The sequence below is a fragment of the Tiliqua scincoides genome, chromosome 1 (assembly GCF_035046505.1).
Source record: "Tiliqua scincoides isolate rTilSci1 chromosome 1, rTilSci1.hap2, whole genome shotgun sequence".
NCBI lineage: Eukaryota > Metazoa > Chordata > Lepidosauria > Squamata > Scincidae > Tiliqua > Tiliqua scincoides.
In genome coordinates, this window is record NC_089821.1 from 247,686,746 (window position 1) to 247,698,999 (window position 12,254).

Genomic DNA, 12,254 nt, shown 5'->3' on the forward strand with positions numbered 1-12,254 from the left:
TAATGAAGGAGCTGCTCTCAATTCAAAGGGGAGGGAATTCCATAGTGTAGGTGCCACCACCGTAAAGGCCCTGTTTCTGGCCGCCATTCCCTTCACCACTCTCAATGACGGCACAATCGATAGAGCCCCTTTTGATGACCTTAGAGAACAGACCGGGTTATACAGAAGAAATTTCTGTATGAAATGTTAACTTCATTTTTTAAACTACCTTTTCATTTCTCCTCCAAAACTTCATAATATCTATTCTACTTCATTTGTATACAAAATTCTTATTTTTCTTTCCTGGGTCCTCTTCTAGCTTGTTTTGAGCTACAGTTAAGAAACATGTAAAGGGGGGGGGCTCTCATTTATGGTTTTCTTCTCATTTCGGCTACAGCAGCTAGCTAAGTGTGTATCCCAGAGTTTATCCATCTAAAGGTTCATGCTTCCCAATGGTCTTCTACCATGTTGACCTCATAAATACTAGATCTAACTCTCATGTATTTAATGGTTATCTAGTTTTCAAGAGTTTGACCTGGCACAGTAAATGCTATCATCATGCAGTACTGATGATAGTCCACATTTCTGTTTGCAAATAAAAGTTTTAATTGAAATAGTAGGACTTCATTAACACAGCAGGTAGATCAAGATTTTATTTTGAGAAAGAGCAACCTGTTAAGTAAATATCAGCTGTTATCAAGTAAAAGGCAAAAAAAATTGATCTTCAATATTGTCGGTGCAATGCCTCTTTAACAACATGTTTCAAAATTTAGAACCAGTTCATAAGCAACAAATCCCCCCCCCCCATAGAAAGAATTCTGTCTGTCTGTATACCATCTTTCTCATGGGTTCATATTTTCATGGAAATTGCTTTTAATTTGTCTCTTTTGGAATATTGTGTAAGGTGTTTATATAGGAAGTGAGCGTAAACCTCTTTGGACATACTTTGTTTTCTGCTTCATTTCTAATTAAATCAGGAAATTTTTGTTTAGTAGTGTTTCTCAAACTGTGGGTTGGGACCCACTAGGTGGGTCGCGAGCCAATTTCAGGTGGGTCCCCATTCATTTCAATATTTTATTTTTAATATATTAGACTTGATGGAATGTGACTGCATTTGGGGAAATGTTTCAGATCTGTGCTTTTAACAAGCTACCATGTATATTCTTTTAACATTGATAGTAAATGGGACTTCTGGGTAAGTGTATGTAGGATTGCAGCCTAGGATTGTTAAAAAAGTTCCTGCTTGATGATGTCACTTCTGGTCATGACGTCACTTCTGATGGGTCCTGCCAGATTCTCATTCTAAAAAGTTGGTCCCAGTGCTAAATGTGTGAAAACCACTGATCTAAGGTATTTCTCAAGATAGGGCTTTCCTTAAGAAAAAGTAGCATTTACACATCTTGTGTTTGTCCACTAGATGGGGCAAGCTACACGGGGCAAGCTGACTATGCATTGATTTATTGTAATATTTTAAAATTAGATGAATGAGGCTTAAATTTAGTATAAGTGACTAAGCACATATTAGAATGTAAAACCAGACTTTGTGATTCTTATTCAGACCTGCATAGACCTACTCTAATGAATTCACTGGGTTTGACAGGTATACATGACCGTTGCTCCATGCCCCTTCTTTTGTGCTGCTGTATTGGATACTGTGTGCATCCACAGTCTTGTACATTCCCCACTCAAATCAATAGTATGCAACAATCAACACAGATACTTATACAGCTTTGCAAGATGGATACTTACAATCTTTTTCAAAGTATTAGATAAGCGAGAATAGGCAGTAGTTTCACTCTAGGGAATGCAGAACATCATACCCAGAATGTGAGGCTACTGTTAGAGGTCATCGTATGACATCCATTGGGCCATACAGGTAGCTTGACCAGGACAGTCTCAGTCCTATGAGCATCCATTTTTCAGAGGGAACCTTCCCTCCAGCAGTAATTCTGCATGCATGCAGATGCATACATGGCCAAAGAATGAACTCTAGAACAACTCCAGATATGTTGGCCATTTATAATAATTGTGTTCTAGGGAACCTTTGCATTAGTATTTTGCTAAGCTAGGTTCTCAAGTATTTCTAAATGCCTTCCCATACCAAATTGTGGAATTTACTAGGGGGTTTTTTGTGACTGTACACCGCCTTATAACACATTAATTAACATTTAGTTAACTATAGTAGTTAACTGTAACTAAATAGTTAACTATAACTATAGTTAACATTTTGATTGTCCTAAATGGGGCTTAATGTATAAATATGAAACCTGAAGACTGTCTAGTGCAGTCTTCTGCGCTGAGAAGATCTTCTGTCTTCCTTGTCTCCTTGGGTGGGAAAAATATTATTAGTAATGATGAAATGTATCATTCACCAGATGCATATGAAACATAAAGCATTTCCTTTCTTGTTTATGTTGTCTCTTTCATACCCTAATCATTCTTTTAACTATTCTTTTAACTAAAATAAACAGTTTATTTTTTATGTAGTTGCATCATAAATAGTGTGATTTTCAGGATAATGGCCTTCCTTTATTCATCTATGTGGAAAGGAACATTGATCCACAAATACTGGGATAGCTCAGAAAGTGTAAAACACAACTGTGTATATAGTTGACATGGATAGGCATTAGCTGAAAGTTAGCGATCAAACCTGCATTCAGGGAAGTTATATCTGATTCTTCACTTGATATACCCAAGGCCAGTAGTTGTTTTCTACAACTGGACATGAATTTAGTGCTATTGGCACTGACATTGTCCCTGCCCAGCGGGCTATGGAGGCATGTCCTCATAAGTCATAGGTGTGCTATGGAAGCCATGCCTGCCCTGAGCTGAACCGGCATTTGTCTCCTACTTTTTCTGTGCAGCTCATGGAGAAATGCAAGCAAAGCCAGGGCAGGCTGACTAGGTGTAGAGGTTTCCAGTGCCACATTCTATCCTTTTCTGGCTGGCTACATTTCCTGCACAACCCCATCCTGAGCAACACAGAGCAGCAATGGAAGCAGAGGGCAGGGCAGGATAGAGGTAGCAGGAATGGAAAGGAGAGGAGGTTTAACCATGTTCACAGTACCTTCCATTTCTAAGGTAGACCAGTCACACGCTGAGAGAAAGAAAAAGAATATGCTGGACTGTTTGTTGTTTGAATGCCTCTACTTCCTTGCTTCAAAATAGTAATGAATGGTGATTTGTTAGAAGAAATACAGTACAGAAGCTAAAATGTTATAGCGATGGGGGTGAATTTGTTCAAAAGTAGATAAAAATAGTCTCTGAATTAGTGTGTATAGGATATGCCTATTAATTTGCTCTACTCAATTTTTAACTGGCACGTGATCCATAGTTTGTACTCCTGTTACCATCCCTCATTACCTTTCTTTCTTTCTTTCTCTCTCTCCCCTCCCCCTCTTTCTGTTGTCTATGATAGCCAAGCTCCCCATATTCTCCCCCTGATCACTCCTGTCTCATCTCTTCTCCAAGAAACTTCGAGCACATCTATCACATGACTGTTAATTCAGCTGAAAATTTCCTCTCCCATCATTCCGTAAACCCTGCATATTCCCCACCTCTGCGCTCTGTCCCTCGTACAACAGCCTTTATGAATCTAAGGGTATGAATTGCTCAGCCAGATGTTCCTGCTACTAACCCTGTGTGGTGTTCCTTTCGCCTAGCTAATACCTGGAGAGATTTGAGCTTTGCAGTTGCTTTCATTTGCCCCTAGATATTCTTTTACCCTTCCTGTTTCATTTTCTGTTAGCTTCTAACCCAAAATAAAGTGTGCAGAAACAGAGGGAAGATGAGGCAAGATAGGAGAGAGTCTCTGCCAATGTAGAGGCCCTCAAACTTTGTCCCAAAATACCAGGGGTTCAGAGCAGCCACTTTATTCCACCCCAAACCCCAGACCTTCATGCTTTCCTCATGCTGCTGGGAAATATCCCAGCAAGTGATATTTCACTTGGATTAAAAAAAAAACCACCAAGTGAAAGGTCTCGTTCCATGTCCAAAGAACTGTTGGAATGCAGCACTTATTGCTCTGTGGTTGTCTTGTCCACTGAGCTATTCAGTAAAGCTGCAGGCTGGAGAGAGTCTGAGGAGAGCCAGTGGCACATTCTAACTAAAGATGTCAAAGTTCCAGAAATTATGAAGCTGTGGGGAAAAGTAAGTTCTTTGGGGCATTTTTTTCTTTTTCCAAACACCCTGTGGAAATCTTGGGAATATATGCAATATTTAATTTCTTCACAGTTTTGAATTTATTTTTGACATGAAAAACATAAAATACTTATATGTGCAAATTTAAAATTTCATAAATTTACCATGAATAGTAACTTATACATTTATAAAATTTCAAAGTAAAACTTCCTTTGAATAAAGTTAACAGTCGTTCACTGTACAATAAGTTATTCACTTGACGAGCAGCTCATGACTGCCACCAACAGAACCTTGTGGGTGATAGACAAACCAATCAGCAGTGCATATGTAAGTTTTTGGTAGCATCTCACCCAATAGCAGTGTCTTTAACATCATGCCTGTGTGTATGGAAGGAAGGATGTAGCTGGTGCTGATACAAACGCAAGCTTTTTAGGCAGCATCTCAGCCGGTAGTGACATTTTTAACATTGTAGCTGTGTTTATGGAGAAAAGGACATAGCCTTTTAATTTGTGTTTTATAATTACAGCATGGTGTGAACCAGTCCACTACAAACCCTGGCCTGTGGGCCGGATCCAGGGTTTGGCTTTATCCTCCCCACCCCCATGACCGGTGGTTACCATTCCAGTGTGCCGCAGGACTTCATGTCCCCTAGTCGGGGCAACACAATGCTCCATGCACTCACACCTGCCTGGAAATCCGGGCACAATTCCCACTGTGGCATTGTACCATAGACACAACTGGCCAGAGTGTTACATCATCCCTGTTGGGGTACATGAAGTCCTGCAGCAAGCCAGAATGGTAAGTGCCGGTTGCGCTGGGAAAGGCTTTCCTGATGTGCAGCGGTCTCTGGTTTGGAGACTGCTGGTGTAAACTAATAACCCTGGCCCCTAAAGAGCACAGTAGGCACCTTTCAAATTACCTTTTAGAGACAGAAATAGCCTAGGTCTTTGGCAGAAATGTCAACTTCCCTGGTCTTGGAATGAATTACCCCAAAATAGTACATTATTGAGTTCATGTCACAGTATTTTCACAGTACAATGGTGGATCACCATCATAAAGCTAGGGCTCACTATATACCTAATATTAGAGATGGAAAAGCAAGCTGTCAAAGACACATTAACATTTTTTTGTAAGTTTCAAAAATAGCAAACATCAATATAAAAACAGCTGAACCAACTAGCATCCCATCCTCTCAGCCCTACCATATATCTGCATACTTCTGCTCCTTTGTATGTTACAGTGCACTTTCCAAAGGAACTTTTATATATTTGTTGGTTGTTGAACAAACTGCTGGGCTCATTATCTCTTTCCTGGTATAAAAAGTCCAGTTGGTATTTCCGCTCAACTGCGGAAAGGGAGAGTGTTGAAACTTGCTTTTTGGTTCAAGAGGTGAACTGCATCCACATGTTGCAGTAATCGCACCTCCCTTGGAGTAAATTCCACTGAACTCCATCGGCTTACTTCAGAATAAATATGCCTTAGTTCTCACCACAGGGGCTGAGCAGTGGAACCCTCATTTCTTTCATTCCTCCTCCATCTTCCTGAGAACAAGGCTGCAATCCCGCATACACCTTCCTGGGAGCAAGTCCCACTTGGAGCATACTTCTGAGCAGACACACACAGGATTGTGCTGTAAGTTCCATCAGACTCCATGGAGCTTACTTCAGAGTAAACATGTCACCTGTTAGGCTGCATCACTTGTGTTTTCTGCCTTACTGGCTCTTCTTGCTCTTCCCCATCCCCCCCTCCAAATATCCAGTTGTCTTTTCAGTGCACTTCATATGCATTGTGCTTCTCGTTGTGGAAAGTTTCTCCTGCTCAGACACTCCCTGCTTCTTGGGCAGGAAATGGATGTTCCAAGCACTGTAAAGACTCCCCAGGAAGTAAATCATTTTGGAAGAGGATTTTTCCTTTTGGAGGTTTTGTTTTTTAAAGTTCCTAACTTCTACAAACCCCTGAAGTACTCAGAAAGCTCTGTCTTCATTGTGGGGCATCCTGTGATGGCTATAGTCTGATTGGTGCTGAAGTTTGCTGTTTGAGTGATAGATACCCCATGGTGCTGTATTTGTTTTAGGCTAGAATTTAGTGTATTCTGGTCTGAATCTGTTTTTAAGCCATTATCATTTATTTTGTGTGGCTTCTGCGAGAGCCTGTTGGTGTAGCTTATATCAGATTAGCTACTGCTTGCCAGATAGCAAAAGACCATGGAGGAGCCATTCGTTTGGAAGCTTCATGGTGAAGAAGCAGAACTTGTATATTTGAATTTGGGGGGTACTCTGGGGCCCAGTCTTGGTCCTGGATGGCCTAGTGTCAGCTGTGGCCTAGCTTTGGCTGGTGTGCTTGGCTGTACCCATTTCTGGGTCAGTCAGACCTGGCTTTGGTTATCTATGCCTAGTCATTGTTTGGATTGCTGTAACATCTGTTACATGGGTCTGCCTTGAAGGCCCTTTGGAAGCATCAGCTGGTACAGAAGATCATTATTAATATAATATTTTGCACTTGTTCTGCCTACATTGACTGCTCATGTGCTTCCAGATACAATTCATTGTGCTGGTTAGGAACTTTAAAGCCCTACATGGCTTAGGGCATGCGTTGTCAAAGGACCTCCTTCTCCCTTGTGAATGGGAGACCTTTCCCTGAGGTTCTCTGGGAAGGCAGTCTTTTGTCCCTGTTATATGAAGTGTGGCTTATGGGGATGCAGAGGGAGGCATTGGGGTGGGGGGTGACAGCCTCCCTGTGGAGGCTCCCTCCATCAGGATGTTTTCTGTACTCCCTCCTTCCTGTGCTTATGGAGGAGTCTAAAGACACATTTGTTTCCACTTTCTTTGATTGTTTTTATTGCAATATTTTTTTAAAATCTCTTTTTGCAGATGTCGGTGGAATTTTCATTGTGTAATCTGTTTTTTTTATTTTTTATTTTTGTGTGTGATTATTCACAGTTGTTGATTACTCATGCTATGGGAAAGCAAGGAACTGATACTTCTCCCCAACTGAAAAGAACAATAATTGGCAATATGGGAAAGGTAACAAATACAGGTGGTGCCTTGTTATCTGGGGGGGATCTGTTCCCAGAACCCCCACAGATGCCGAACACCTGAATAACTAAGTCCATGGTTCAGCCACGGATTTAAACCCTTTGAAGGCAACTGGAACTGTGCTCCAGTCACCTCCAGAGTGTGATCTGAGGGCCAGGGAGGATGCTATCTAAGACTTCTGGGAGGACTTAGAAGGTCACTTCCAGTTTTGCATTGAAACCAGGAGTGACATTTAAAGGCCTTGGAAGGCCTTCAGAGGTTCAGAGAGGGCTTCACCAGCCCTCTGAAGGCCTTATAAGGGCTTTAAATGTCACTTCTGGTTTTAACACAAAACCAGAAGGGACATTCTAAGGCCTCCAGAGGCCCCAGAAGGCATTCTGAGAGTCAGGGAAGCCACACACTGGCTCCCCGGCCCTCAGATCACCCTCTGGAGGTGACAGGAACACAGCTCCAGTCACTTTCAGAAGATTCAGGTTGGGCCAAATCTGGCTCAGTGCAGGTCCAGGGGAGCAAAATCTGTTCATATAAAATCCGCTGAGAAGTAGGCTCAACCTGTACATCATTCCAAAAAGGAGCAAAGTACAGGAACTTTGTTCCAGAGGCTGGAACTTTGTACTCTAACCATCCCTAAAAGATGCCTTCTACCATTTCTTTGTACATTGTAACTAATATCAAATCCTCAGTGGTTAGACTAACCAGGCAATAAACTACTAGAAGTTCCATGGTTAAGAGACAAAGCTGCAAACACCGAGTGCAGGAAATAGAGGAAGGATCCACAATTACAATTTGTGTCCAGATTAGTCCATTAGTCTTCTGAAAAGGGAGTCTTGAGAACCACCTCAACAAGTGTTCTACTCCTGGTAGAAGAAGTCAAAAAAAGATGAAGTGTAAAAGTACATGGCAGCTTTTTTTAAAAGATACACCTACTTGGATATTCCTGTTTAGGAAAGGTGATATCATTTTGCCAGTTTTTACATGAGGCAAACAATGTGAATTAGCACACAGTTTCCAGCAACAGTGTAGTAATTTCCACAAATCCTATCCAAGTAAACACCAAATTAGCCTTTATAGTCTAATCACGGACAGAAGACCATGTAAGTCTGTCCGTGAGATGCAGATAACACCCCTTATTTCTGTGCAAGACTAGAAAAATATGCTAAATGTTTAGCACCAAATTCTTTGTGTCAGCCCTGGGTAGAACTCTACTGGACCAATAGCCAAAGGAATCTGAAGTTCCCTAGATGTGTGTTCCCACAGTTGTCTGCATAAGCATACATAATTCCACATTGTGTAGTCACACTGTGTAGTATCCTATATGTTTCAATCCATTGGGCTCATTTAGAGAACCAAACTTTTGCATATTTGCCCACATACTAGCTCAACTCAAGGTCAAGCCATTGTTTTATGTGTGCATTTGGGTTTTAATTTAGTTCCCTTACAAGTTCTGCTGCAATGAATTTGCACTGGCCAGCTTCCTTTTCATTTGTGTCCCTCTCTCTGTTGCAGAACCTTCGGCCTCAGGAAAGTCGGACGATGTTTAGTGGTTCTGTCAGTATCCCATCAATTACAAAATCCCGCACTGAACCAGGACGTTCCATGAGTGCCAGCAGTGGTTTGGCAGCAAGTAAGTTGGGCTTATGACTTGTCTCAGGCAGATTTTGTCTTCATTGAAAGAGGGCAGTTGCTGCAATTGTGCTAATGACTGTTACATTATCTAACATCTTTATTAAGAATATACTGTGTTTGGGACTGAGTGTGTTCTAGTGCAAAGCACATGAGACTCAGGAAGACTTTTAGCTCTCTCTTTAAACACCCCAGAAAATGTATGCCCTCCTGGAGTAAAGCAGAAGGATGGCGGTACAGTCCTCTTTTTCCATAAACTTATAACTGAAATCTAGATCTGTGATCTACTGAAACCATCTATGTCTGCACAAGTGACCAACTACAGGCACTGTGACTTTTAGTTTGTTTTTGGAACAGCAGTGCTGTGTCATAGGTCACTTTTGAAACTTCCCAGTGTACATGCTTGTTTGGTAACGTATCCCACAGCAATGTAGATTGTGCTTAATGTAAGAAAGACAAAATTGATTTTTAGTATTCATTTATTTAAAATATTTCTACCCCCACATTTGAATCTTAATCTTCAAGTCAGTTTATCATAATGCTTGAAAGTAATAGCATAATAAAATAGAATAGTCAGTTTTGAAAGCCAGCAGAATGTAGCCATGAAATTTGCACATGAATCAATAAAAGCAGCAGCAACATTCAGCTAAGCTACCAAGTATCCAAGTAAATCAGTATACAGGTTGAGACTAATTATTCCTGTGGGTTCCATTCCAAGCACTGGAGGGCAAAAAATGCACTATAGCAAATCAATTTAAAAAAACAAAGTTTCTTTGCTCCAGTAATTTAAAAACAATCTTGCTAACCTTTGTGATGTAAGATAAGAGTCATTAAGAAGACAGTCCATCAGCACTTCACTCAGCCCCTCTCTTCACCAATACAAAATGATCACCTCTCTTTCAAGTGCTCAGGGGGAAGGGAGGGGTCCCCTGGAGAGAGAAGGATTGATGGATTGTCAGCCAGCTGCCCTCTCTCTCTCTCTCTCTCTCTCTCATTAAGGAGGCTATTGTTAGAGGACTGTTCAGTTTTTTAAACTGATTTTTAAGGAGTGCATTTTCCCCTTCTCCAGGGATCAGCACATTCCTTCTCATTTGCAGGGGCCATTCATGTTGAGTCAAATCCATGTATAAAAAATCCATGTATAAATAGGATGGACCTGTAGTTATTCTGAGCTGCTCGGTATGTAGGGACATGAGGAAGAAAGGCAGTGTACAGGGAGAGACTGTGGAAAAAACTCAGATTACTTTGATGTATTCCATGAGATTCATTTGAAGAATTGCCAAATAATTCTAAAAAACTATTGCTAATTAATATGAAATGCTACTAAGGGTGCAATCCTAACCAACTTTCCAGCACTGACCTAGCAGCAATGCAACCTCTGGGTAAGGTGTCAAACATGCTTTAACCTTGAGGAGGCCTCCTTGACTGCCTCCCCACTGCAGGATGTTGCGAATGCCAGATTGCTACAGCTATGTCAGTGCTGGAAAGTTGCTTAGGATAGCTCCCTAAGTGTGTTTTCAGTGCCATCAGTGAACTGGATGTTATACAGAAGTCCTTACCCCAAGGACTTACAGTCCAAGTCAAACAATACTAGGAGAGAAGGGAGGGTTTGGTAAATGAGGTTCGGAAAACGAAGTTGGCGACACGTAATGCAGCAAATGATGGTTTGAGGAAAATAATTAGGTTGCAGTTCTAATGCCTTCATATGTGTGTGGCGTTAAATTTCGTGGTGCATTTCTAGGATCATCTGCGCAAAATGGCAGTGCTTTGCGGAGAGAATTCTCCGGCAGTAGCTATGGAGCAAAACGTCAGCCAATGGCATCCCCTTCAGATGGCTCCCTGTCCTCAGGTGGTTTGGACCAAGGCAGTGATGCGCCAGCAAGGGACTATGAGCGAGAGGTGGGTATAACATGGAAGTAAAGAAAGTGGCATGGAGCACAGGTCCTGCGCTCAGCTGTGCTGAGACAGAATAGCTTGATTCTGAACTAGACCGAAGGGCTGCTTCAGTCAGTGATGTAGAGAAAAAGGGGGGAAGGTGCTACTAAAGGAAAAAGCAATTCACTTGAAACTCAGGAAGAGTTTGTGTGGGTTGAAATGTGGTGGATTTCTATAGCATATTCTTAGGGCACAATCCAAACCAGCTCTACTCAGAAGTAAGTCCTATTTTGTTCAGTGGGGCTTACACTCAGGAAAGTGTGGTTAGGATTGCAGCCTTAGTACCACTTGTGGGTTTTTTCTTCTTTTGCTTGTGGGGTAACAGTGAGGGCATCCAAGTGGAGTATTATACTGTTACCTTTGAGGGTAAAGCAGGGCTTTTCAAACTGGGATGTCGCAACGCCCCAGCCTGCGGGCCCTGGCCTCTGCCCCCTTAACATGTTCTCAAGCCCCTGCAGCCTCCCGGGGGTGCAGGGAGCCTGCAGCGACCTGCAGCATCTACTTTCACTGCTGCGGGGAGCCCTGCTGCAGGTCACGCCAGGCTCCCCGCACCCCTGGGAGGCTGCAGGGGCTTGGGAACGTGTGCCCAAGCCCCTGCAACCCCCCTGAGCGGTGCGATCCGGGGATCAGGCTGCTGCCTTCCCCCGCCCCTCCTGCCTCCCCCCTCCTGCCCACGCAAGAACTTAGTGGCTCTCAAACTCTCCCAGAGAGTTTGAGAACCACTGGGGTAAACAAATAGGACATGATCCACTCCAGTGTAAGTACTGTTAAAACTCGTTGAATTGAGTGGGAAGATTTAAACATATGTTTAACTTACCAGTTGTAATCAGTGGAATTAAAAGATCTTGCATGGATCTTGTCCAATATATGCAGAAAATGCATATGTGAAAATAAGGTGGAATAAAATAGTCCTGCTATCTGTGTTTTGCAACGAAGAAATCAGTGTTTTGTGACACTAGGATACTCTGAAAATTAATTAAGGATTACATGGTTGATTTACAAGTCATGTAGAATTTGACAAAGATTAGATTAGGAGTAGGAAACACTAGATAGAGTTGGTGGAAAGCTGAAGGTTTTCCAGTGATCAAGGAATAGACAAAGGAACAGTGTTTAAGAGGAAGAAGAGAGTATTCCTGCTGCTATTTCCAGCCAGTGTCCTACTCCATACAGGCTGAGCTTCAAATGAAAAACACATACTCCTGTTTCTGACTGAAGTTGAAGGTTGGTTCACAATGTTGTCCTTACTAAATGCTCCACAAGAATATTCTCGCATGGCAAATATCCTATATGAACTGGGCTTTTTAAGGATCTAGCCACTGCTTCTCGACGTCAGCTGCTGTAAATTGTGAAAATTGAAGATTGAAGTCATTGCCACCAGTTGTGTACCTAGGCGGGGCAAGGGAGGTCACACGTCCTGGGCACCATGTCTGTGGGGATGGCACTGCCAGCCTCCCACCAGCCACTTGTGTTTTGTCTTTTTTTTTTTTTTTTTAAAGAGAGATAGAGAAAGAAAAGGGGAAAGAGAAAAGCCAGCATCTCCAC

The 12,254-nt window shown here is 42.1% G+C and overlaps 1 protein-coding gene across 3 annotated transcripts in view; it reads left to right on the forward strand.

Moving 5' to 3' along the window:
• CDC42BPA (CDC42 binding protein kinase alpha) overlaps nucleotides 1–12,254 on the forward strand; it is a 198,151-nt gene that overhangs the window by 180,670 nt on the left and 5,227 nt on the right. For 2 of the 3 annotated variants that reach the window (XM_066618681.1, XM_066618680.1), the window contains exons 35-37: nucleotides 3,398–3,580; nucleotides 8,661–8,778; nucleotides 10,519–10,676. In XM_066618681.1, the coding sequence (XP_066474778.1) occupies nucleotides 3,398–3,580; nucleotides 8,661–8,778; nucleotides 10,519–10,676 (459 nt within the window). The remainder of the gene's footprint in view (nucleotides 1–3,397; nucleotides 3,581–8,660; nucleotides 8,779–10,518; nucleotides 10,677–12,254) is intronic. The other variant, XM_066618682.1, reaches the window with a different exon arrangement.